The 19,637-nt window shown below is 36.4% G+C and overlaps 1 protein-coding gene across 6 annotated transcripts in view; it reads right to left on the bottom strand.

The window, feature by feature from the left end:
* Window positions 1–19,637, bottom strand: part of RAD18 (RAD18 E3 ubiquitin protein ligase) — a 100,921-nt gene that overhangs the window by 51,508 nt on the left and 29,776 nt on the right. For all 6 annotated transcript variants that reach the window (XM_072785285.1, XM_072785286.1, XM_072785287.1 and 3 more), the window contains 3 exons: window positions 12,143–12,480; window positions 9,570–9,669; window positions 5,701–5,885 (listed from right to left, as the gene is read on the bottom strand). In XM_072785285.1, the coding sequence (XP_072641386.1) occupies window positions 5,701–5,885; window positions 9,570–9,669; window positions 12,143–12,480 (623 nt within the window). The remainder of the gene's footprint in view (window positions 1–5,700; window positions 5,886–9,569; window positions 9,670–12,142; window positions 12,481–19,637) is intronic.

The following is a 19,637-nucleotide window of genomic DNA, read 5'->3' as shown; positions in this document are numbered from 1 at the left end:
GAAAAACATAAATACCAAAATAATTAAGGATGGGAAAGAGTTATAAATGTGTGAATCCATACTCGTAACAGACAAACAAAGAAGAAAAAAAAAACAGGAAAAGAGTGCTCTTGTTTTCAGAATTATGGCAAATGTCAACTGGCAAATGTGGAAAGAATCTTGAAGTCAGAAAATCATCATTTTGCAACTCTCGCAGAGAAGATTAGTTCAGGTAAAAATTAGCAAAGAATACTAAATATAGGGGTAAAGGACTCCTGGGTGGCTCAGCTGATTGAACATCCAACTCCTGATTTCAGTTCAGGCCATGATCCCAGCATCCTGGGATCCAGCCCCGTGTTGGGCTCTACACTCAGGGAAGGTCTGCTTCAGCATTTTCTCTCCCTTTCCCTCTGCTCCTCCTCTCTCTCTCAAATAAATAAATAAATGTAAGGAAAGAAGGAAAGGAGGGAGGGAGAGGTAAAATTTTAATGAGGTATAGGATATTTACATGGTATTCAAGTGTCTCTAAAAGGGGGAAACTATACATTGGAGAAATTGACAAAGTGGTCAAACCAGCCATCATAAATGAGAGGCATAAAGATGTCAAATATCCCTGGATGTGATATTCTGAGAATGAAAAAAAAAATCACTTATATAGTATTCCGGCCAAGAACGGACAGCCTTAATGTAATTATTAGGAAACATCAGACAAAGGCAAAATGAGAAACATTCTGTTTAGGGAGGGATTAAAAAAAACAAAGACTGTATTCTTTACCAACGTCATAAATACAAAGAAAGACTGAGGAATTGTTCCAAGTAGAAAGAGATGGAAAAGATATTATAACTAAATGAAATATTTGATTCAAAACTGGATCTTGTACTAGAAGGAAAAAAAAATCCATAACAATCATTACTGGGTCCACTGCTGAAAATAGAACAGAGATGACAGAATGGATAAAAGTATTGTAACAAAGTTAAATTCACTGAAATTGATAACTATAATTTGGCAAAAAAAAAAAAGAGAACATACTTTTTCTTAGGAAATACATTAACTATTTAGGGGTAAAATAATCAAGATTATACAATTTATTCTCAGATGGTTTCAGAAAAGAATAGATGCGTATAAATATGTACATACATGTACTCATATACAGAGAGAGTAATAGTAATTCATAAAGCAAATAAGGCAAAATGCTAATAGGTGAATCCATGTAAGTGGTATTGACGTGGTTTTCTTTGACAGTGTTTCAACTTTCCTGAAAGTTCAGAAGTATTTCCAAATAGTTAAAAAGAATACAAAGTTAAGACTTCTTCACACAAATAAAAATTGTAAACAGCACATCTGCACTCTTTTCAAGACATATTAAATAAAGTTTTTCAGGCCAAAAGAAAATGACATCAGATGAAAACCTGGATGTAAGGGAAGAGATGAAAAATATTAGAAATAGTAATGTGTAAGCACATACAGACCTTCTTTTTCATTTTTAATTTTTTTTTATAAAAGAAAATTGACAATTTATCTTTTTTGGGGTGGAGCGGGATGGGTGGGGTAGAGGGAGAGGGAGAGTGAGAGAGAGATTCTTAAGCAGGCTCCACGTCCACTGCAGAGTGTGACTTAGGGCTCAACCTCATAATCCTGAGATCATGATCTGAGTCAAAATCAAGAATCAGATGCTTAACCGACTGAGCTACTCAAGCACCCCAAGAAAACTGATAATTTAAAGCAAAAAAGAGTAAAAGGTATTATGGGGATCATAACATATATTGAAAAATCTATGACAATAATGAAATATAGGATGGAAGTCATAAATTACTTATGTTATACATGAAGTAGTAATATTATTATTTGAAGGTAGACTTTGATAAGTTTAAGATACACATGGTAAACTTTAGAATAATCATTTAAAGAAAGTAAACAGAAACACACCTATAACCAGATAGTGAAGATAAAATAGAAAACCAAAAAAACCCCAAATCCGAAAGCAAAAAAAGGAAGACAAAACAAAGAATGAACAGCACAAAAAGAAAACAAAAACAAGATAGACTTAAACCCAACCAAATAAGATTTGATGAAATGAAAATGGTTTAAGTTTTAAAACTTAATGGTGTATCTCGTCAAATTACACTTTAAAAGCAAATCCAAACCATATACTGCTTTTAAAAATGTTTAAATAACACAATGAATTTAAAGAAGAGTGGCTATATTCATTCATATCAAAGATTTTGAAATGAGGAATATTACCAAAGACAGTGACAAAGATGACGATTTTATTATAGTAAATAGGTTAATTCATCAAGAAGACAGAATAATACTAAATACACATATACCTAATTACTGAGATTCAAAATATAAGGAAAACTGAAAATATTGAAAGGAAAAAGGAAAAAATATAGTTGGAGATTTCAATAATCCTTTCAGCAGTTGACAGAATCCATCAATATAGGATAAGGATACAGATGACTTGATATACTATCAAGCAACTTTACATAACATTTAGAGATGATTAAGCCAAAAGAAAAAGCAAAATACTCAAGTGCTATGGAACACTGACCAGGAAGACCTAATGCTGAGTTATAAAACAGGTCTCTGAGTTGTAAAAGGTCCGAAATGATACGAAACTGGTTCAATGGAATCAAATTAAAAATAAATAACAAAAAAAATATCTGGGCAATGTCCATATATTTGGAAACTGAAAACACTTCTCTCTAACCCATTAGTCAAAGCAGAAATGACTACAAGGATGAGAAAATATTCTAACTAAATGAAAATAAAACATATCAACATTTGTGGATGCAGGTAAAACAGTGCCCACAGGAAAATCTGTAGCTTTAAATGCTTACATTAAAAAATGAACAATCTGAATAATTACCTAGGCTTCCACCACAATAAGCTACAAAAAGATCAAATTAAACTAAAGTAAACAGGAAGAAGGAAATAAAAAGAATAAGAGTAGAATTCAATTAAAAAAATAGGCAATAATTTGAGGGGAAAAAAATCAATGAAAGGGAAAGCTAGTTCTTTGGAAAAAATAAATAAAATGGATAACTTGTAGATAAACCAATGAAGCGAAGAAAGAGAGAAGACACACTTCTAATATCAAAAATGAAAGATAGTTCATCACCACAGATCCCACAGACACTAAAAGAAAATTAGAGAATATTCTTTAAGAAAAAAAAGAAATTAGTAAAGAATAGTAAATTGTAAATTCAAGAATTTAGATGAAATGCAAAGAGTCCTTGCTAAAGATAAATGATTGCTTTAATAATCAAAAATCAGTGTAATACAAATCAAAACCACACCATTTCACACTACTAAGATGACCAAAATAGAAGACAGAATACCAAGTGGGACAAGAATGTGGAAAAACTAGAACCCTCATGCTGGTGAGATGTAAAATGTTATAAGTACATTGGAAAACAGTCCAGCAGTTCCTCAAAATGTTACAATGCAGTTATCATTTAACCCAGCAATTCCACACAAAAATCTGTGTGTGAATATTCATAGTGGCATTATTCACAAGAGCCAAAAGAGAGAAAATCCCAGACTGAATAGGCAATATAAGTAACATATCCACACAATGAAAGATTTGGCAATAAAAAAGAATGTAGTGCTAACAATGGATAATGGATAACCTTGAAAATATTCTGCTAAATCAAAGAAGTTCATCATTGAAGGCCACAGATTTGTAAGAGTTCATTTAAATGAAATGGACTTCCAGTTCTTCATAGAAGGAGCTTGGAAGTTGGCATTCCATCCTAACAAATTAAAAGCTGAACAGGTTAAAAATTCAGCAATTCTTCTTAGATCCACAATAGAGGGGAGGACATAGGGCAAACTAATGCCCCCAAGAATGTGGAGACCCACAAACACAGAGAATAATGGCTTACCTTAGCAGAAACTTACAAGCAGAAACTGCAGCAGGGAACAGTACAAAAGATGGGAAAACCTAAACTGTAATTAATTAATTGTTGGAAGTCCTGTGCAGATACCTCGAAGAGTGGAAAAAAAAAAAAAAAAAAAAACCCCAGGGAGACCCAGTTGTGGTTGGAGGATGGTAGAGGAGACAAGACTGTGAGATTCACCTTCAGGAGTTCAAGTTTCTTACAGTAAATATCGAAGAAAAATCTATGGCTTCAAGCAAGGAGAGAGGAAAAGGAACCATTTTCAAATATACCAGGGCACTTTCCTCTTAACAAGGCTTGCACTCACAGGAAACTAGTTAAACAGAGCCTAATCACCTGGGGTATTACTGAAGCCTAACTGACCTGGGGAATGGAAACACAGGAGGAAGCTGTGGCCTGCCTCCACAGCCTTGGTAATTCCCAAATAACCACAGTTGGGAAGCAGATGATCTTCCTCTGACAAATTGTCAAAAGAAGATCAAGAGCAGCCTAACACTACATCACAATGCCCACGTCATTTCAGCTCACTTACTCTGCAGGGAATTTATCATCGCAAAAACAGACAAAATGAATAATCCTTGGTGTCAGAAGTCAAGATGGTGGTCATCTGTGAGAATGAAGGTGGGAATGACTGGAGTTAGGGAGCACAGGGGCTTTTGGGATGCTGGTTCTGATCTAAAAGATAGTCACAAAGGTATTTTCTGTTTGTGAAATTTCCTATGATAAGTCACCAAACAATACAAATTGTATACTTTTCTGTTTGTATATTATGTTTCAGTTTTTTAAAAAATCAGGCAATTCTATATATGCTAATAATTCAAAGAACTCCAAAATACGTGTGGTTAAATAAAAAGGACAAACCATTAAATAAATAGTTTGGGGGATTCCTGGGTGGCACAGCGGTTTGGCGCCTGCCTTTGGCCCAGGGCGCGATCCTGGAGACCCGGGATCGAATCCCACATCGGGCTCCCGGTGCATGGAGCCTGCTTCTCCCTCTGCCTGTGTCTCTGCCTCTCTCTCTCTCTGTGACTATCATAAATAAATAAAAATTAAAAAAAAAGAATCTTTAAAAATAAATAAATAAATAAATAGTTTGTATATAATACTAATTTTTTTTTTTTTAAGATTTATTTATGAGAGACACAGAGAGAGAAGCAGAGACACAGGCAGAGGGAGAAGCAGGTTCCATGCAGGGAGCCCGATGTGGGATCTGATCACGGGACTCCAGGATCATACCCTGGGCTGAAGGCAGGTGCCAAACCACTGAGCCACTCAGGGATCCCCTATAATACTAAATTTTTACCAAACAACAATCCCAGACATATGTTTGTGTATAATTAACAATCATAATGATAACACTTACTAAATGCTAACTATTTGCTAAAGTATGGTGCTATGCACTTTTCATTTATTCCTTTCAAAAATACTATGCAATCCATAGTATTATAACACTTATTTTATGGATGAGAAAACTGAGAGAAGTAACTTGCCCGAAATCCCTGGTCATAAAGCTGCAAAACTGGGATTATAACCCATGCTCTCTAGATCAACTCTTCATTCCATACTATCTCTGGAAAGATATTCAAAAGAAACCAGCAGCAGTGGTTGCCTCTGAGAAAGGAATAGTGGCTGACAGACCAGCTGGGAGAAAGGCTTATCAGAGTATATTCTAGGTACCTTTGAAGGAAAATATTTACATGTCTCAACTATTATCAAAATTGTATTCATTAAATTTTTTTTCTATGATTTATAATCCCTGAGCTATACAAAACTGCTTTAACCAGAAAACAAGCAGAAATCATTGCTTTATTAGCTTACCTGACTTAGGGTGCAAAGCATCACACTGGGCATTGTACATGTGTACAAATTCTTGATGCCTTTTAATGAGCTGTTGTTTATTTCCTTGAATAGATAATCCATGCTCTTTTAGCTTTTTCTTTAAATCACGATCCGAGAGCAAGTTATATACGGTTTTGGGCAGAGGCTTCCTTTTGTGAATAGAACTAAAAAAGGGAAAGAAAGAGATCACTTAGGGTTACTGTGAATTAGCAAATGCTCCTCACATAAAACAGTTAACTTGCCTTCTGATGGAGTACCAGTATGACTGGGAAGATAGTGGAACCATTAAGATAAAAATGGGAAAGAGAAGAAAAATTAAATTTGCAAATAAAGTTGACGGTGCTGGACATATCATTCTAAGGTACCCACAGCACATTCAGATACCGGGGTGTAGGTGGCAGCCAACCTTAGAGAAACACAGGCCTCAAAAAGAGTTCAGGCCTAAAGATGCAGGCCCAAGATGCCCATGGAAGGCTTGTGCACTGGAATGCCTGGGTGGCTCAGTGGTTGAGCATCTGCCTTTAGCTCAGGTCATGATCCTGGGATCCTGGGATCGAGTCCCACATCGGGCTCCCTGCAGGAAGCCTTCTTCTCCCTCTGCCTATGTTGCTGCCTCTCTGTGTCTTCCAAGAATAAATAAAATCTTAAAAAAAAAAAAAAAAAAAAAAAAAAAAAAAAAAAAAAAGGAAGGCTTGTGCACTAAATGCTATGAAAACCTCACTTTAGAAACACACTTACATAGACATCCTCAATTCTCCAGTGTTTTAAAGCATGTTTGTCCTAAAACACATCCATGGTTTCCATGTAAAATCTCTGCAAAAAACAGTTACCTCGGAAAATCAGAGTACAAACACTACTGAAATTAAGACTACGGATTTAAGAATATAGCTACTTTAGAAAAAGTGCTGGTCCATAGGCAAAACTGTCCCCTCAAAGTGGAGGTAATCATTGTGCAAAAGCTCTAGATTAAATAAAAGATATGTTGGGATGGTTAGCTTTACCAAATTTATTACTGCCAATGAAAAAAGAGTTCTGGGGCAGCCCCGGTGGCGCAGTGGTTTAGCGCCGCCTGCAGCCCAGGGCGTGATCCTGGAGACCCGGGATCGAGTCCCACGTCAGGCTCTCTGTGTGGTGCCTGCTTCTCCCTCTGCCTGTGTCTCTGCCTCACTCTCTCTCTCTCTCTCTGTCTCTATGAATAAATAAAATAAAAATCTTAAAAAAAAAAAAGAGTTCTGAAAGTTGACAGGCAGATAATATTCTTATGGCATCATCTTCAAAGAACATGATTGTGAATAATAGCAAAAAATATAAATGGGTTTTATTCTCTTCAACTTCAATTAATTATATTAAATATATAAGGATTTTAAGTGTAATAGCAAAACCACCACCTGGCTCTTCATTCTACTTATATAATTAATATGCTGACAAGCACAAACTATAATTTAATATAGCAAAGCCCTATTAAATTATTTTCTTCTGCTCCCTCAAAAAAGCAGTTAATAAACATTACAAAATGGAATAGAAGTCAAACTACCTAAGGGTATCAATGACTCGAGATAATTTTATAAACAGGGACTCCTTAGTGAGCTTTAATCTACTTAATCTTATAAACTGGCTGAGTACATTACTTGGCACAACACCATGGCAATTAAGTGCTTAATAAATATGCATTCAAAGTAGCTATTACAATTCCAATAATTTCAAAATTAAAATACCAAAGTTTCCAGTAAAATTAATAAATACTTGAAAGTAAATGGTTTATCCAAAAAAAGTCCAAGATTTTACAGAGGACTTGCATATAACTAGTTCGCCTTCAAGGCCATGCTACACAAACTATAGTGGATCTTGGAACCACCAGGAGAGTTTATTAAATTGCAGATTCTTGGTCATGTCTCCACATCACCTACGTAGCAAAGATTAAGTTCTAAATTAGAGACCTAAAATCTATGTTAACAAGCCTCCATAGGGTAAATCTGACATAAATTGCACAAAGGTTATACTGAGAGATAATACAGTTGAATATACATAGACTGAAAACAACCAAACATTTTTCTACTAACCAACAGTACCATTCCTTGGCTAAATTATTTCTATTATGCTCTATCAATAACACCCAAAAGCCAGAGATAACTATTTAACTATAGAAAGACCTGCAAACCCTCAAAAGATTACATTTCTGAAAATTGCCTGGTGGGCTCCACAAGACAGGTAAAATTACAGCTAAATAAAGTCACAGTGGGTAGCAAGAGCTGAAACGTTTTATAGGAGTTTATACAAGCACACTGTGAAGGACAGTTCATTAAGTCTGTATCTAAAACATTTATTTCTATCAAAGATAGACAATTAAACTTATGACTGAAATTCAAATGAGAAACTGTTTGTTCACTGACATTTACGATGAAAAGCACTAGCAGAAATGAACAATTTCTGTCCAGAATTTTAAAACATGAGCTTGATAGATGATTCCCCAAACATGAAAATAACACTGATCCTTCTTCCATGATTTAGTGAAAGTGAGTAATGCATTTAAGAGTCCTCAGAATTGGGCAGCCCCGGTGGCGCAGCGGTTTAGCGTTGCCTGCAGCCTGGGGTGTGATCCTGGAGACCCAGGATCGAGTCCCACGTCAGGCTCCCTGCATGAGGCTTGCTTCTCCCTCTGCCTCTCTCTCTCTTTCTCTCTCTTCCCCCTTCCCACACCGGGTGTCTCTATGAATAAATAGATAAAATCTAAAAAAAAAAAAAACAGTCCTGCGAATCTGAAGACATCAAAGGGAGGAGTACTCTTTGAATCAACTCTGATATGATTCAACACAGAATGGGTAAAGGGCTGTCACCCACATTGAGGAACTGGCCTGTCAGGGTACTGTGAATAAAATGTTCTAAATGTCACAGTCTCTTTTATGTGACCAGACCCCAAAATCTTCCAAAAATTAGTTTTGCAAGATGTGAATTATGAGGAAAAAAGACTTGGGGTCAAGGGGTGCCTGGGTGGCTCAGTTGGTTAAGCATCTGCCTTCCGCTCAGGTCACGATCTCAGGGTCCTGGGATTGAGCCTCTGGTGGGCTCCCTACTCAGTGGGGAGTCTGCCTCTCCCTCTCCCCCAACTCATGCGCTTACATACGCACACACTCTCATTGGTGCACTCTCTAATAAATAAATAAAATCTTAAAAAAAAAAAAAGATTTTAAGGTTATATAAATGTAATTACTGGATGAAACAAAATCCAACAATTACCTTCAGTGTTGGACTTCTCAGAGCCTTTAATACACTAACCAGCATAGTGAATCTTTCTCTAAGAGAGAAAGAGTGCTTCTAAATTGCAAGATAGAAAAAATGGCAGGACTACAGTATTCTAAGGAGCAGGAACCTATTGGAACTTGAACTTAATTATGTATGGATGAGTATGTCTTTGGATATACGGACAGAACTAAATATATTAGAAGAAATATGACAGAGCCATCTAGAAAAAGAGCAGTCCAAGCAAGAGTATCAGTGCTGATTTCTTACTATTCAAGGGGAAAATGCTCAGCTTCTATACTTGAAACTCATTCCTCAGGAAGAAACATTTCCTTTTTTTCTCTTTTTTTTTTTTCAAGTAGGGTCTGTGCCCAATGTGGGGTCTGAACTCAGGACCCTGAGATTGAGAGCCATATGCTCTACTGATTGAGCCAGCCAAGTCCCCCAGGACGAAACATTTCTAAAGAGAAATGCAGGTGACCAGATTATCATGGCTTATGGGAAATAACCCTCAGGATGAAGGACACAGAACAGAAGAGGTGGCAAATAATTTGTAAAGCACAAGAAGTACCTTGCTAAAATAGCTCAATGGTTATTCTTAACTTTCTTACCTTCTGAGGCTTTCCTTCTTCTCGTCACGCGTTAAACAGCTATCTAAGTGCTTATTAATGTGATTTTCTGGAATATTAACCCCACAAACAGGACAATCCACTGTATTTTTTAAAAAGAGAAAAGGAGACTTTGTTATTTACAGAAAGGGCAAAAACAATGTATAACATGTCATCTTTCAGCAATTAATATAAAAAATAGAATCCCAACCTAAACATGCACTTAGAAAAGCCTCGGGGCAAGAGGATTGGGACAGACTGTTTCCTGAGTAATGGCTAAACTGTGGAAAGTCACATAATTAGATCCTGTGCCTACCAGAAGAAATTGCAAAGAAGTTAGGAGATTCGTTTATTAGAAAATGCTTTGGTTAAGTCTTTGCTACCAAGGTGTAACCAACCTATAGCACTGAGCTTAAGTTTTCCCGTCTTAGAGTCATTCTTATTTAGCACTGCAGTAATCATAACATCTTGAAGAAGATACACCTGGCTGGAGACAGGAAGGTATGCAAAACTAAACTGAAGCATCTGTTGGTTTGGGCTCACTACTGTTCAAATCAGCAATGGTTACAGATTTGATAATTTAGCTCTAATTTGTAATTACAAGTGTTGCCATTAGGAAACACAATCATTCTCAAACTGTATGAGGAAGTTGCAGAGAGTTGTGGAAGAACCTTGCGGCCCAGAAGCTACCGTGATGATAAAGGCAGAGATGAGGTTGGAAGTCAGGTCTTCCATCTCTACTTCAATGGAATAAGGCCAATTTTATCTATTTTATGTGTTATGGTTCATGCTAAGATTACATTTGAAAAAAAAAAAAAAGGTCTTTTATGGGAAAAAAAGTCAACTATCAAACTAAAACCACTACAACAAGAACTGTCCATTAATTGACGGACTGACAAAAGATACGGTATAAAATGCAAGAGTCACATAATCTTAAAAAGTTTAACCCTTGAGAAACAAACTAGGGGTGGTAGAAGGGGAGGAGGGCGGGGGGTGGGAGTGAATGGGTGACGGGCACTGGGGGTTATTCTCTATGTTAGTAAATTGAACACCAATAAAAAATAAATTAAAAAAAAAAAAAAGTTTAACCCTTGAGTGCTAATATGGTTAACTTCAACCTAAGTTTAATAATTACTAATGGGGGGGGGGCACCTGGGTGGCTCAGTCAGTTGAGGATCTGCTTTTAGCCCAGGTCATGATCTCAGGGTCTTGGGATCGAGCCCCACATCATAGTCAGGCTCCCTGCTCAGAGGGGAGGGGAGTCTGCTTCTCTGTCTCCCTCTGCCCCTCCCCACCATTTTTTTCCCCTCCCCGCCATTTGCACTCTCTCACATGCTGTCTCTCTCCGCTCTCTCAGATAAATAAAATCTTTTTAAAAAACTAAAATAAGTAACCACTAATTGCCCTGTACTATGTGTGATGTGGATGTATCAAAGATGTCTAAGACATAGTTTCTGCCTAAAAGGTACTCTGAGGCAACAGAAGACATGGAAACAATTGGTTAAACAAGCTGACCTATTCATCAAAAAAGCAAACTATACACAAAATAGTGCAGAAAACAAGTGCTATAACACTTAAATGATGTGAAATATCAATATTGTCTAACATAACCAAAGGATGGTTAGGATCTGGGTAGAGTCTAGAATGGTAAAAGAATGATAAAACAGAAGTCAGCATACCTTTTTAAGAGAGAGAGAGAGTACAAGGAAGCATGAGTGGGGGTGGAGGGTAGAGGGAGTGCACGTGAGAGAGGCTCCCTGCTGAGCACAGAGCCCTGAACCAGGGCTCAATCTCACAACTCTGATATCATGATCTGAGCCGAAATCAAGAGCTGGAAGCTTAACCCACTGAACCACCAGGTACTCCAGCAAACCTTTCTAGTAAAGGGCCGGGTAGCAGAGATTTTAGGCTCTGCAAGCCAGATAGTCTCTGTTGCAACTAGTAACCACCATGGAGGATGAAAGCATTCATTAACAATATGTAAACAAATGGATGTGGCTATTTTCCAGTGAATCTTTACTTATAAGATTAGGTGTCAAGCCAAATTTGGCCTGCAGCTTGTAATTTTTCCAATCTCTGGGTATATTCAAGGAATAATGGAAGATCAGTTTGGTTAGTGCAAAGGATTTTTGAGAGGGAGAGGTAAGAAATAAGGTCAGAGTGCGTAGGGGTCAAATTGTCTCTAGCAATAAATGCTAGTCAGAATAGCTTAGAAGTGTTCAAAGAAGGGTAGAAAAAGATAAAAGGAGCTTGTTAAGATTAAACTGGAAATGATATGAAAGATGTGGGGGGAAATTAAAAGCTGAAAAATAGAAAGCTACTGCCATAAAATATGAGCTAATTAAAACTGCCTCATTTTTCCAGCAATCAGCCTAAATTCCTATTCTATGAGAAAGAAAGAATACAAAAATACCTTGCAGCACTGCCTACATCAATTTCTGAGACTGTTATGATGTGAAATTTGGATTGTCTTTTTCCATGCCTTCCCCCTCAAGCTGCTTATTTATTCTCAGGTCATATGGGATGAAAATATTTCCATTAAGTAAGAAAATACATATATGAAAATAATTTCCTACCTCTGGTAACCTGTTTCAAAGTTGATGTAGAAGGTGTCTCAGGAACATGAGCATCTAAGGAACGCGGAGCTGTCTTTTCTATAGAAGGTGTCTCTTTGGTCTTTGAAGAAGTGCTCACTTCTTTCTGAAGGATCAATTTTTTTTCGTTCTCTTTTATCAACAACTCTGACGTGGAACCACTCATTTCTCTGATCAAGAAATTCTCCATTAACCTGCTTCCTTGCTTTAAAGAATGTCTGAAGGCTACAGGAGTGTTTACTTTGGCAGCAAGGTTCTTTGAAGAGGAGGAAGCAGGAGATATGGGTGGTGACTCTAAGGCAAACTGCAACAGATGATTCCTTGAAGCACAAAAAAACACAACGGATAACTAAGATGTCAAATTATATACAATAAGTTAACTGACATAAGCTGTTTTCCCCTTTAACACTTGTTTCTGTGAAATACAGAACACTCCATAATGAACTTAACTCCATAATGACAACCAAATCAGTATTTCTTCAAAACAATAAATCTAACTTAAAAAGCAGTTAATCTTTTATTTTATTTTTTAAAAGATTATTTATTTATTTATTCATAAGAGACACAGAGAGAAGGCAGAGACATAGGCAGAGGGAGAAGCAGGTTCCTCGCAGAGAGTTGGATGTGGGACTCGATCCCCAGACCCTGAGCCCACGGCAGGCAGACACTCAACCACTGAGCCACCCAGGTGTCCCAGTAGTTAATCTTTTATAAAGGAAAATGAGGATACTTCAGAATCTGGCCATGGAGAATACCTGATATGAGATTTGCTCTACAACCATACGTAACTTTAAAATCTGAACAAAATATACAAAACAAAAGTTTATAGCATGGACTATGATCAATACAAGGCTGTGGTCAGTGAAAGAGAAGAGAAACATGAGGTGATCCAACATTCCCCTAAGAATTTTCCCTGGAAGTGTCTTCTCAAAGTATCGAAAAGAAGTCCAAATAGAGACCAGAGAGAACAGAGATCAGAGTTCTGGGCAAAGATGGCTAGGATTGAAGGGACAGAGTGCTGGACAGGCGGTACCCACAGTAAAAGATCCCCAAAAATCTGCATAGAAATTCTCACCCATTCCTGATCATCTCTAGGGCTGCAAAAGCCTAAGATGAAAGCACAAGAGAACCTCATAAGAGTCTTGCACATGCTGGGAAGCTGAGATTCCCAAGGTCAGTGCTGAAAAGTGTGAGTTTGAGCCCCACCAAATTGGAGAGATCTTGGTAAAGACCCTAAACATTCAGTTGAAACCCCACCAAGGCTACACCTTAGGAAAAAGGACCATGCTCTGGAAATACAAAATGTAAAAAGACTAAGCCCAACAAAAAACTAAACAAGGCCCTGACAGAATAAGAGTGAAGAGCTAGTGGGGTGCCTGGTGGCTCAGTCAGTCAAATATCTGACTCTTGATTTTAGCTCAGGTCTTGATCTCAGGGTTGTGAGTTGGGCTCCACACTGGGCATGGAGCCTACTTAAAAAAAAAAAAAAAAAAAAGGCAAAAAATTGGTAATTTAGCCACCTGTCAGAACAGAATCCAATATCTTTCAAAGTAAGATAATTCACAGCCTCTACAAAATTTCATCAAAACACATTTAAAGGGCAGCAGAGGTGGCTTAGTGGTTTAGCGCTGCCTTCAGCCCAGGGTGTGATCCTGGAGACCTGGGATCAAGTCCCATGTCAGGCTCCCTGCATGGGGGTCTGCTTCCCCCTCTGCCTGTGTCTATGCCTCTTTCTCTCTCTCTCAGGAGTAAATAAGTAAAATCATAAAAAAAAACACACACACATTTAAAAATGATGAGACATGCAAAGAAGCAAGAAATTAGCCACTAATCAAAAAATAAAATAGTCAATGGAAAGAGATTCAGAGGTGATCCAAAGAGAAGTATTAGAAGGACTTCAAGATAGCTATGATGAATATTAAAGAAGATTTTAAAAAATTAATAAATAAAAAAAGTGTTATTAGAGGGAATTAAAATCTATCCCAAAAAGGATAAAACAAAGAAAATAAAACCTAGGCATGTATTACTAACCAAACACTAAAAAATAAAAGAGAAAAATCTTGTACACAACCAGAAAAAAAAAAAAAAAAAAAAAAGACATGTTACCTCTAAGGCACAGTTTCTCAACCTTGGCACTACTAACACTTTGAATCAGGTAATTTTTTGCTGTGAAAAATTGTTCTGTGCATTGTAGGAATACACCACCCTGGGTTGAGACAACCACAACATATCCAGACATTACCAAATGTCCTCTGGGGAAGGAGTAAAGGGAAGGTAAAATCACTTTCAGTTGAGAACTATTGCTCTAAGAAACAAGAAAAACATTACTGACTTCTCAACAACAACAACAACAAAAATAAAAAAATAAAAAGATAATAGAATGATATCATGGTATCTTTAAAGTACAGAAAGAAAGCAAAACTAGCAAGAGTTCTATTTCCACTGAAAATAGTGTTCAAAAGTAAAAGCAAGGGGTGCCTATGTGACTCAGTGGTTAAACGTCTGCCTTTGGCTCAGACGGTCCTGGGGCCTGGGATCCAGTGCTACATCGGGATCCCTGCAGGGAGCCTGCTTCTTCCTCTTCCTATGTCTCTGCCTCTCTCTCTGTATCCCTCATGAATAAATAAATAAAATCCTTAAAAAAAAAGTGAAAGCAAAATACATTCTCAAACTAAGAAACGTTAAGAGAATTCCTCACTGGCAGACAAGAAATACTACAAGAAATGTTGTTCAGCTTAAGGTAAATGATTCTAGAGGGAAGCACAAAAAAAGTCAGCAAGAATCAACAGCTCCAGAAAAGGTAAATATGTGGGTAAAAACAAAACTACTCTTTTCAACAACATTAACAATGACCTATGGGTTTTATACCATACATGAAGTAAAATATATACAAAACATGGCAAAAAAAAAGCGGGGGGAGTTTAAATAATGTAAAAACATTATAAAGTTCTTGCATTGTACAGGACATGATAAAGTACTAATTTATGGTACACTATTACTAGGATGCATTTTGTCAATTTTTCAGTAAGAGGTATAATGTAAAAACTAACAAAGGAAATAATAAAAATACTCTTAATATCAAAAAGAATGGGGAGGAATAAAGAAACATTTTTTTTTATTTTTTTTATTTTTTATTTTTTATTTTTTAATTTTTATTTATTTATGATAGGCACACAGTGAGAGAGAGAGAGGCAGAGACACAGGCAGAGAGAGAAGCAGGCTCCATGCACCGGGAGCCTGACGTGGGATTCGATCCCGGATCTCCAGGATCACGCCCTGGGCCAAAGGCAGGCGTTAAACCGCTGCGCCACCCAGGGATCCCGAAACATTTTTTTTTTAAAGGAATAAATGGAGAAAGAAAACAAAAGCAACATGGTAAACCGATCACCTTTAAATGTAATGGATACATACTCCAAAAGACAAAGATAGTCAGACTGCTTTTAAAAATAAGTTACAGGGATCCCTGGGTGGCGCAGCGGTTTGGCGCCTGCCTTTGGCCCAGGGCGCGATCCTGGAGACCCGGGATCGAATCCCACATCGGGCTCCCGGTGCATGGAGCCTGCTTCTCCCTCTGCCTGTGTCTCTGTGCCTCTCTCTCTCTGTGACTATCATAAATAAATAAAAATTAAAAAAAAAAAAAAGAAAAAAAAAGAAGTTACAAAAGATACAACTATATACTGTTTGAAAGAAAACACTTTAAATATAATGATCCAGGAAGGTTAAAAATAAGATACAACTATATACTGTTTGAAAGAAAACACTTTAAATATAAAGATCCAGGAAGGTTAAAAATAAGATACAACTATATACTGTTTGAAAGAAAACACTTTAAATATAAAGATCCAGGAAGGTTAAAAATAAAAGGATAGGAAAAGATGCACCATGAAAACACTAATGAAAAGAAAGCTGATGTGGCAACATTAATAACAGACAACATTAAGGCAAAAAGTATTATAAAAGATAAAGAGGGACATCTCATTTTGACAAAATGGTCAATGTAATTCAAAGCCATAAAAATCATAAATTATATTCACTTAATAGTATAGCTTCAAAATATATAAAGCAAAAAGTGACAGAAATAAAAGGAGAAACAGCCCATTCACAATAATGGTCGGTTTAAATAATAGCATGTATAAATCTAATCACACCTTCCTAACTAACAAAACATATAAAAATCAGTAAGAATACAAAAGATCTGAACCAATCCAATTAAATTGATGCAATTAACAAAAAATACCTTTGACAAATGCAGAGCACCCACTGTTTTCAAGTATACCTAGCACATTTATCAGCATAGACTATGTTCTGGGCCATAAAGTAAAACTCAACAAATTTACAAGGAATGAAATTTAAAAAGTCAGCATAACCTTGATAACAAAATCTGACAGGCACATTGTAGGAAAATAAAATTATGATCCAATAATATCTCATATAGACACAAAAATTAAAAAATGAAATATTAACAAATAAAATCTAGAGATAAATTTAAAAAAATATAATGCATCATAACCAAGTGGGATTTATTCCAGGAACACAAAGTTGGTTTGCTATTTGAAAAAAAATCAATGTAATTCACCACATCAGCAAAATAAAGGAAAAAAACTATACAATCATTACAATAAATACCCAAAAGGTATTTGATAAAATTCAATACCCATTCATAATAAAAACACTTTAGAAAACCAGGAATAGAAGGAATTTTTTTTTTTAAGTGTGCTCCATGCTGGGCCCAGAGGTCAAGACCTGAGGTCAGGACCTGAACTGAGATCAAGAATCAGATGCTTGGGACGCCTGGGTGGCTCAGCGATTGGGCGCCTGCCTTTGGCTCAGATCGTAATCCCAGAATCCAGGATCCAGTCCTGTATTGGGCTCCCTGGGAGGAGCCTGCTTCTCCCTCTGCCTATGTCTCTGCCTCTCTCAGCCTGTGTCTCTCAGGAATAAATAAATAAAATATTAAAGAAAAAAGAGTCAAATGCTTAACTGACTGATCCACTCAGACCTCCCCAGAAAGAAACTTTCCTAATCTGATAAAAGATCCCTTCAAAAGAACTATGCTAAAACTATAGTCACTAGTAAAACTTTGAAAATCTCTCCATAAAACTGAAAACAAAACAAAGATATCCACTACCACCATTTCTCTTCAAACTGTACTGAAGGTGGGGCACCTGGGTGGCTCAGTGGTGGAGACTCTGCCTTTGACTCAGGTCATGATCCCAGGGTCCTGGGATGGAGTCCCCACATCAGGCTCCCTGCAGGGAGTCTGCTTCTCCCTCTCCCTATGTCTCTGACTCTCTGTGTCTCTCCTGAATAAATAAAAAAATCTTAAAAAAAAAATTGTACTGGAGGTTCTAGCTTTTGTGGTAAGAAAAATATATATATATACACACACACACACACACACATATAATATACACACACACAATAGGAAAGAAAGAAAACTTTTTATTTGCAGGTGACATTATTATATTCAGAAACAAATCAAAGACTCTATAAGCAACTAGAATAAGTGAATTTTTTCAAGATCCATGGATGTAATATCAATTAAGAAAAATTAATGTAATGCCTATATATTAGCAAACAGAAAATGAAATTTTAAAATAAGTATCACTTGAAATATCATAAAAAAATTAAATATCTAAGAATAAATTTAACAAAAATGTGTAAAATTCACATCTTAAAAACTACCAAATTTGCCAAGGGAAATTTTTAAAAGGCCTACTAAATACCCTAGGTACATGGACTAGAAAACTCAACAATGTTAAGATGCCCATTTTCTCCACATTTATTTATAAATTCAATACAATACCAAACAAAGACAACTTTTGGGGGTATGGAAATGGTACATTCATTCTAACATTTATATGGATATCAAAGGCCCCAGAATGAGAGTAGTCTTAAGGGAAATCAAAGCAGAGTACTTGCACTATAGATGTTAAGGACTTAACAGCATAGGTACTGTATTAAAGATACTGTAGTATTAGCTGAAAGAGACTTGAAGAGAATGTGTTCAGAATTAGCTCAACACATGTAGTCACTTGATTTACAACAAAAGGAGTCACTGCAATTTACGAAGTCTTTTTAATAAATGGTGAAGTAACCGAGTGTCGAGAAAAAAAATGAATCCTCTTACCCCATATCATACATAAAAGTTAACTTGAATAGGTCCACAAGGGTAAGTGTAAAAGCTAAAACAGTAACAATTTTAGGAAAAAACACAGGAAAAATCTTTACAATCTGAGGTAGGCAAAGATTTCTTAGACAAGATTTTTTTAAAAAGTAGTAATCAAAAAAGAGACAGAGATAAAATGGACTTTGTCAAAATTAAAATGTCTATTCAACAAAAGATACCCTTTAGAAAATGAAACGGCAAGCCAGAGACAGGAAAGAAAAAAATATATGTATATTTGATCAAAATACATAAATAACTATAAATCACTAAGAAGAAAAAAAAAACCATTTCTAAAAATTGGGTGGAAATGCAACAGATACTTCACCAAAGATAAAAGAAGAGTCAATAAGCACATGAAGAAGTACACTAATCATCAGAAAGTGCAAATTAGAATCACAAAGAGTTACCCTTTCACACCCAATAAAATGCTTACAACTAAAAGGATTAAGGTTACCAAAAACTAACCAGGATGTAGAACTGAAATTCTCATACACTACCAGTGGGGATGGTCCAACCCAACTGGAAAAACTGCCAATTTCTTATGAAGTTCAATATGCATCTAGCATATAAGCCAGCAATTCCACTCACAGACACGTACCCAAAAGAAAACAGATGCCTGCGCAAAGACTGCACACAAATGTTCATGGCAGCTCTTATAACACTAGCCACAAACTGGAAATAATCCAAATTCATCAACAGATGAATAGATAAGCAAATTTCTGTATGTTCATACAACAGACACTACTCAGCAAAAAAGAATGCATACTGATATAAGCAACAACAGACAAAAACAGAGTATGTGAAGCGAAAGAATAAATGTATACAGTATGACTCCATTTAAATGCACCATAAAGACAATTGTGATTAAAGAAACCTGAAGGTGACTGTCTATGGAAGTGGGGGAGGGACTGACTAGAAGTAAGAATAAGGCAGTGATGGGGATGGACATGTTCTGTATCCTGACTAGTGGTAATTACAAAGATGTATGCATTACCCAAAATCTATTGACCAAATTCAAATTTACTGTATGAATCTCACTACATATAAATTTCACCACAGTTAAAAGAAAGCAAGAAATAGTAAAAAATAAAAACAGTAATTTCAAAAATCTCACTGACATACTAACCAGGAAGGCTAAATTTATTATGACTGGATGAGAATATGGAGAAAATGGGACTCTCATACTTTACTGGTAGAAGTGTACTGATTTTAATAACTTAAAAACTAGGGACACCTGGATGGCTTAGAGGTTAAGCGCCTGCCTTCTTCGGCCCAGGGTGTGATACCGGGGTCCTGGGATGGAGTCCC

Source organism: Canis lupus, chromosome 19 (assembly GCF_048164855.1).
Source record: "Canis lupus baileyi chromosome 19, mCanLup2.hap1, whole genome shotgun sequence".
Taxonomy (NCBI): domain Eukaryota; kingdom Metazoa; phylum Chordata; class Mammalia; order Carnivora; family Canidae; genus Canis; species Canis lupus.
This window is presented reverse-complemented; position numbering and strand designations above follow the sequence as displayed.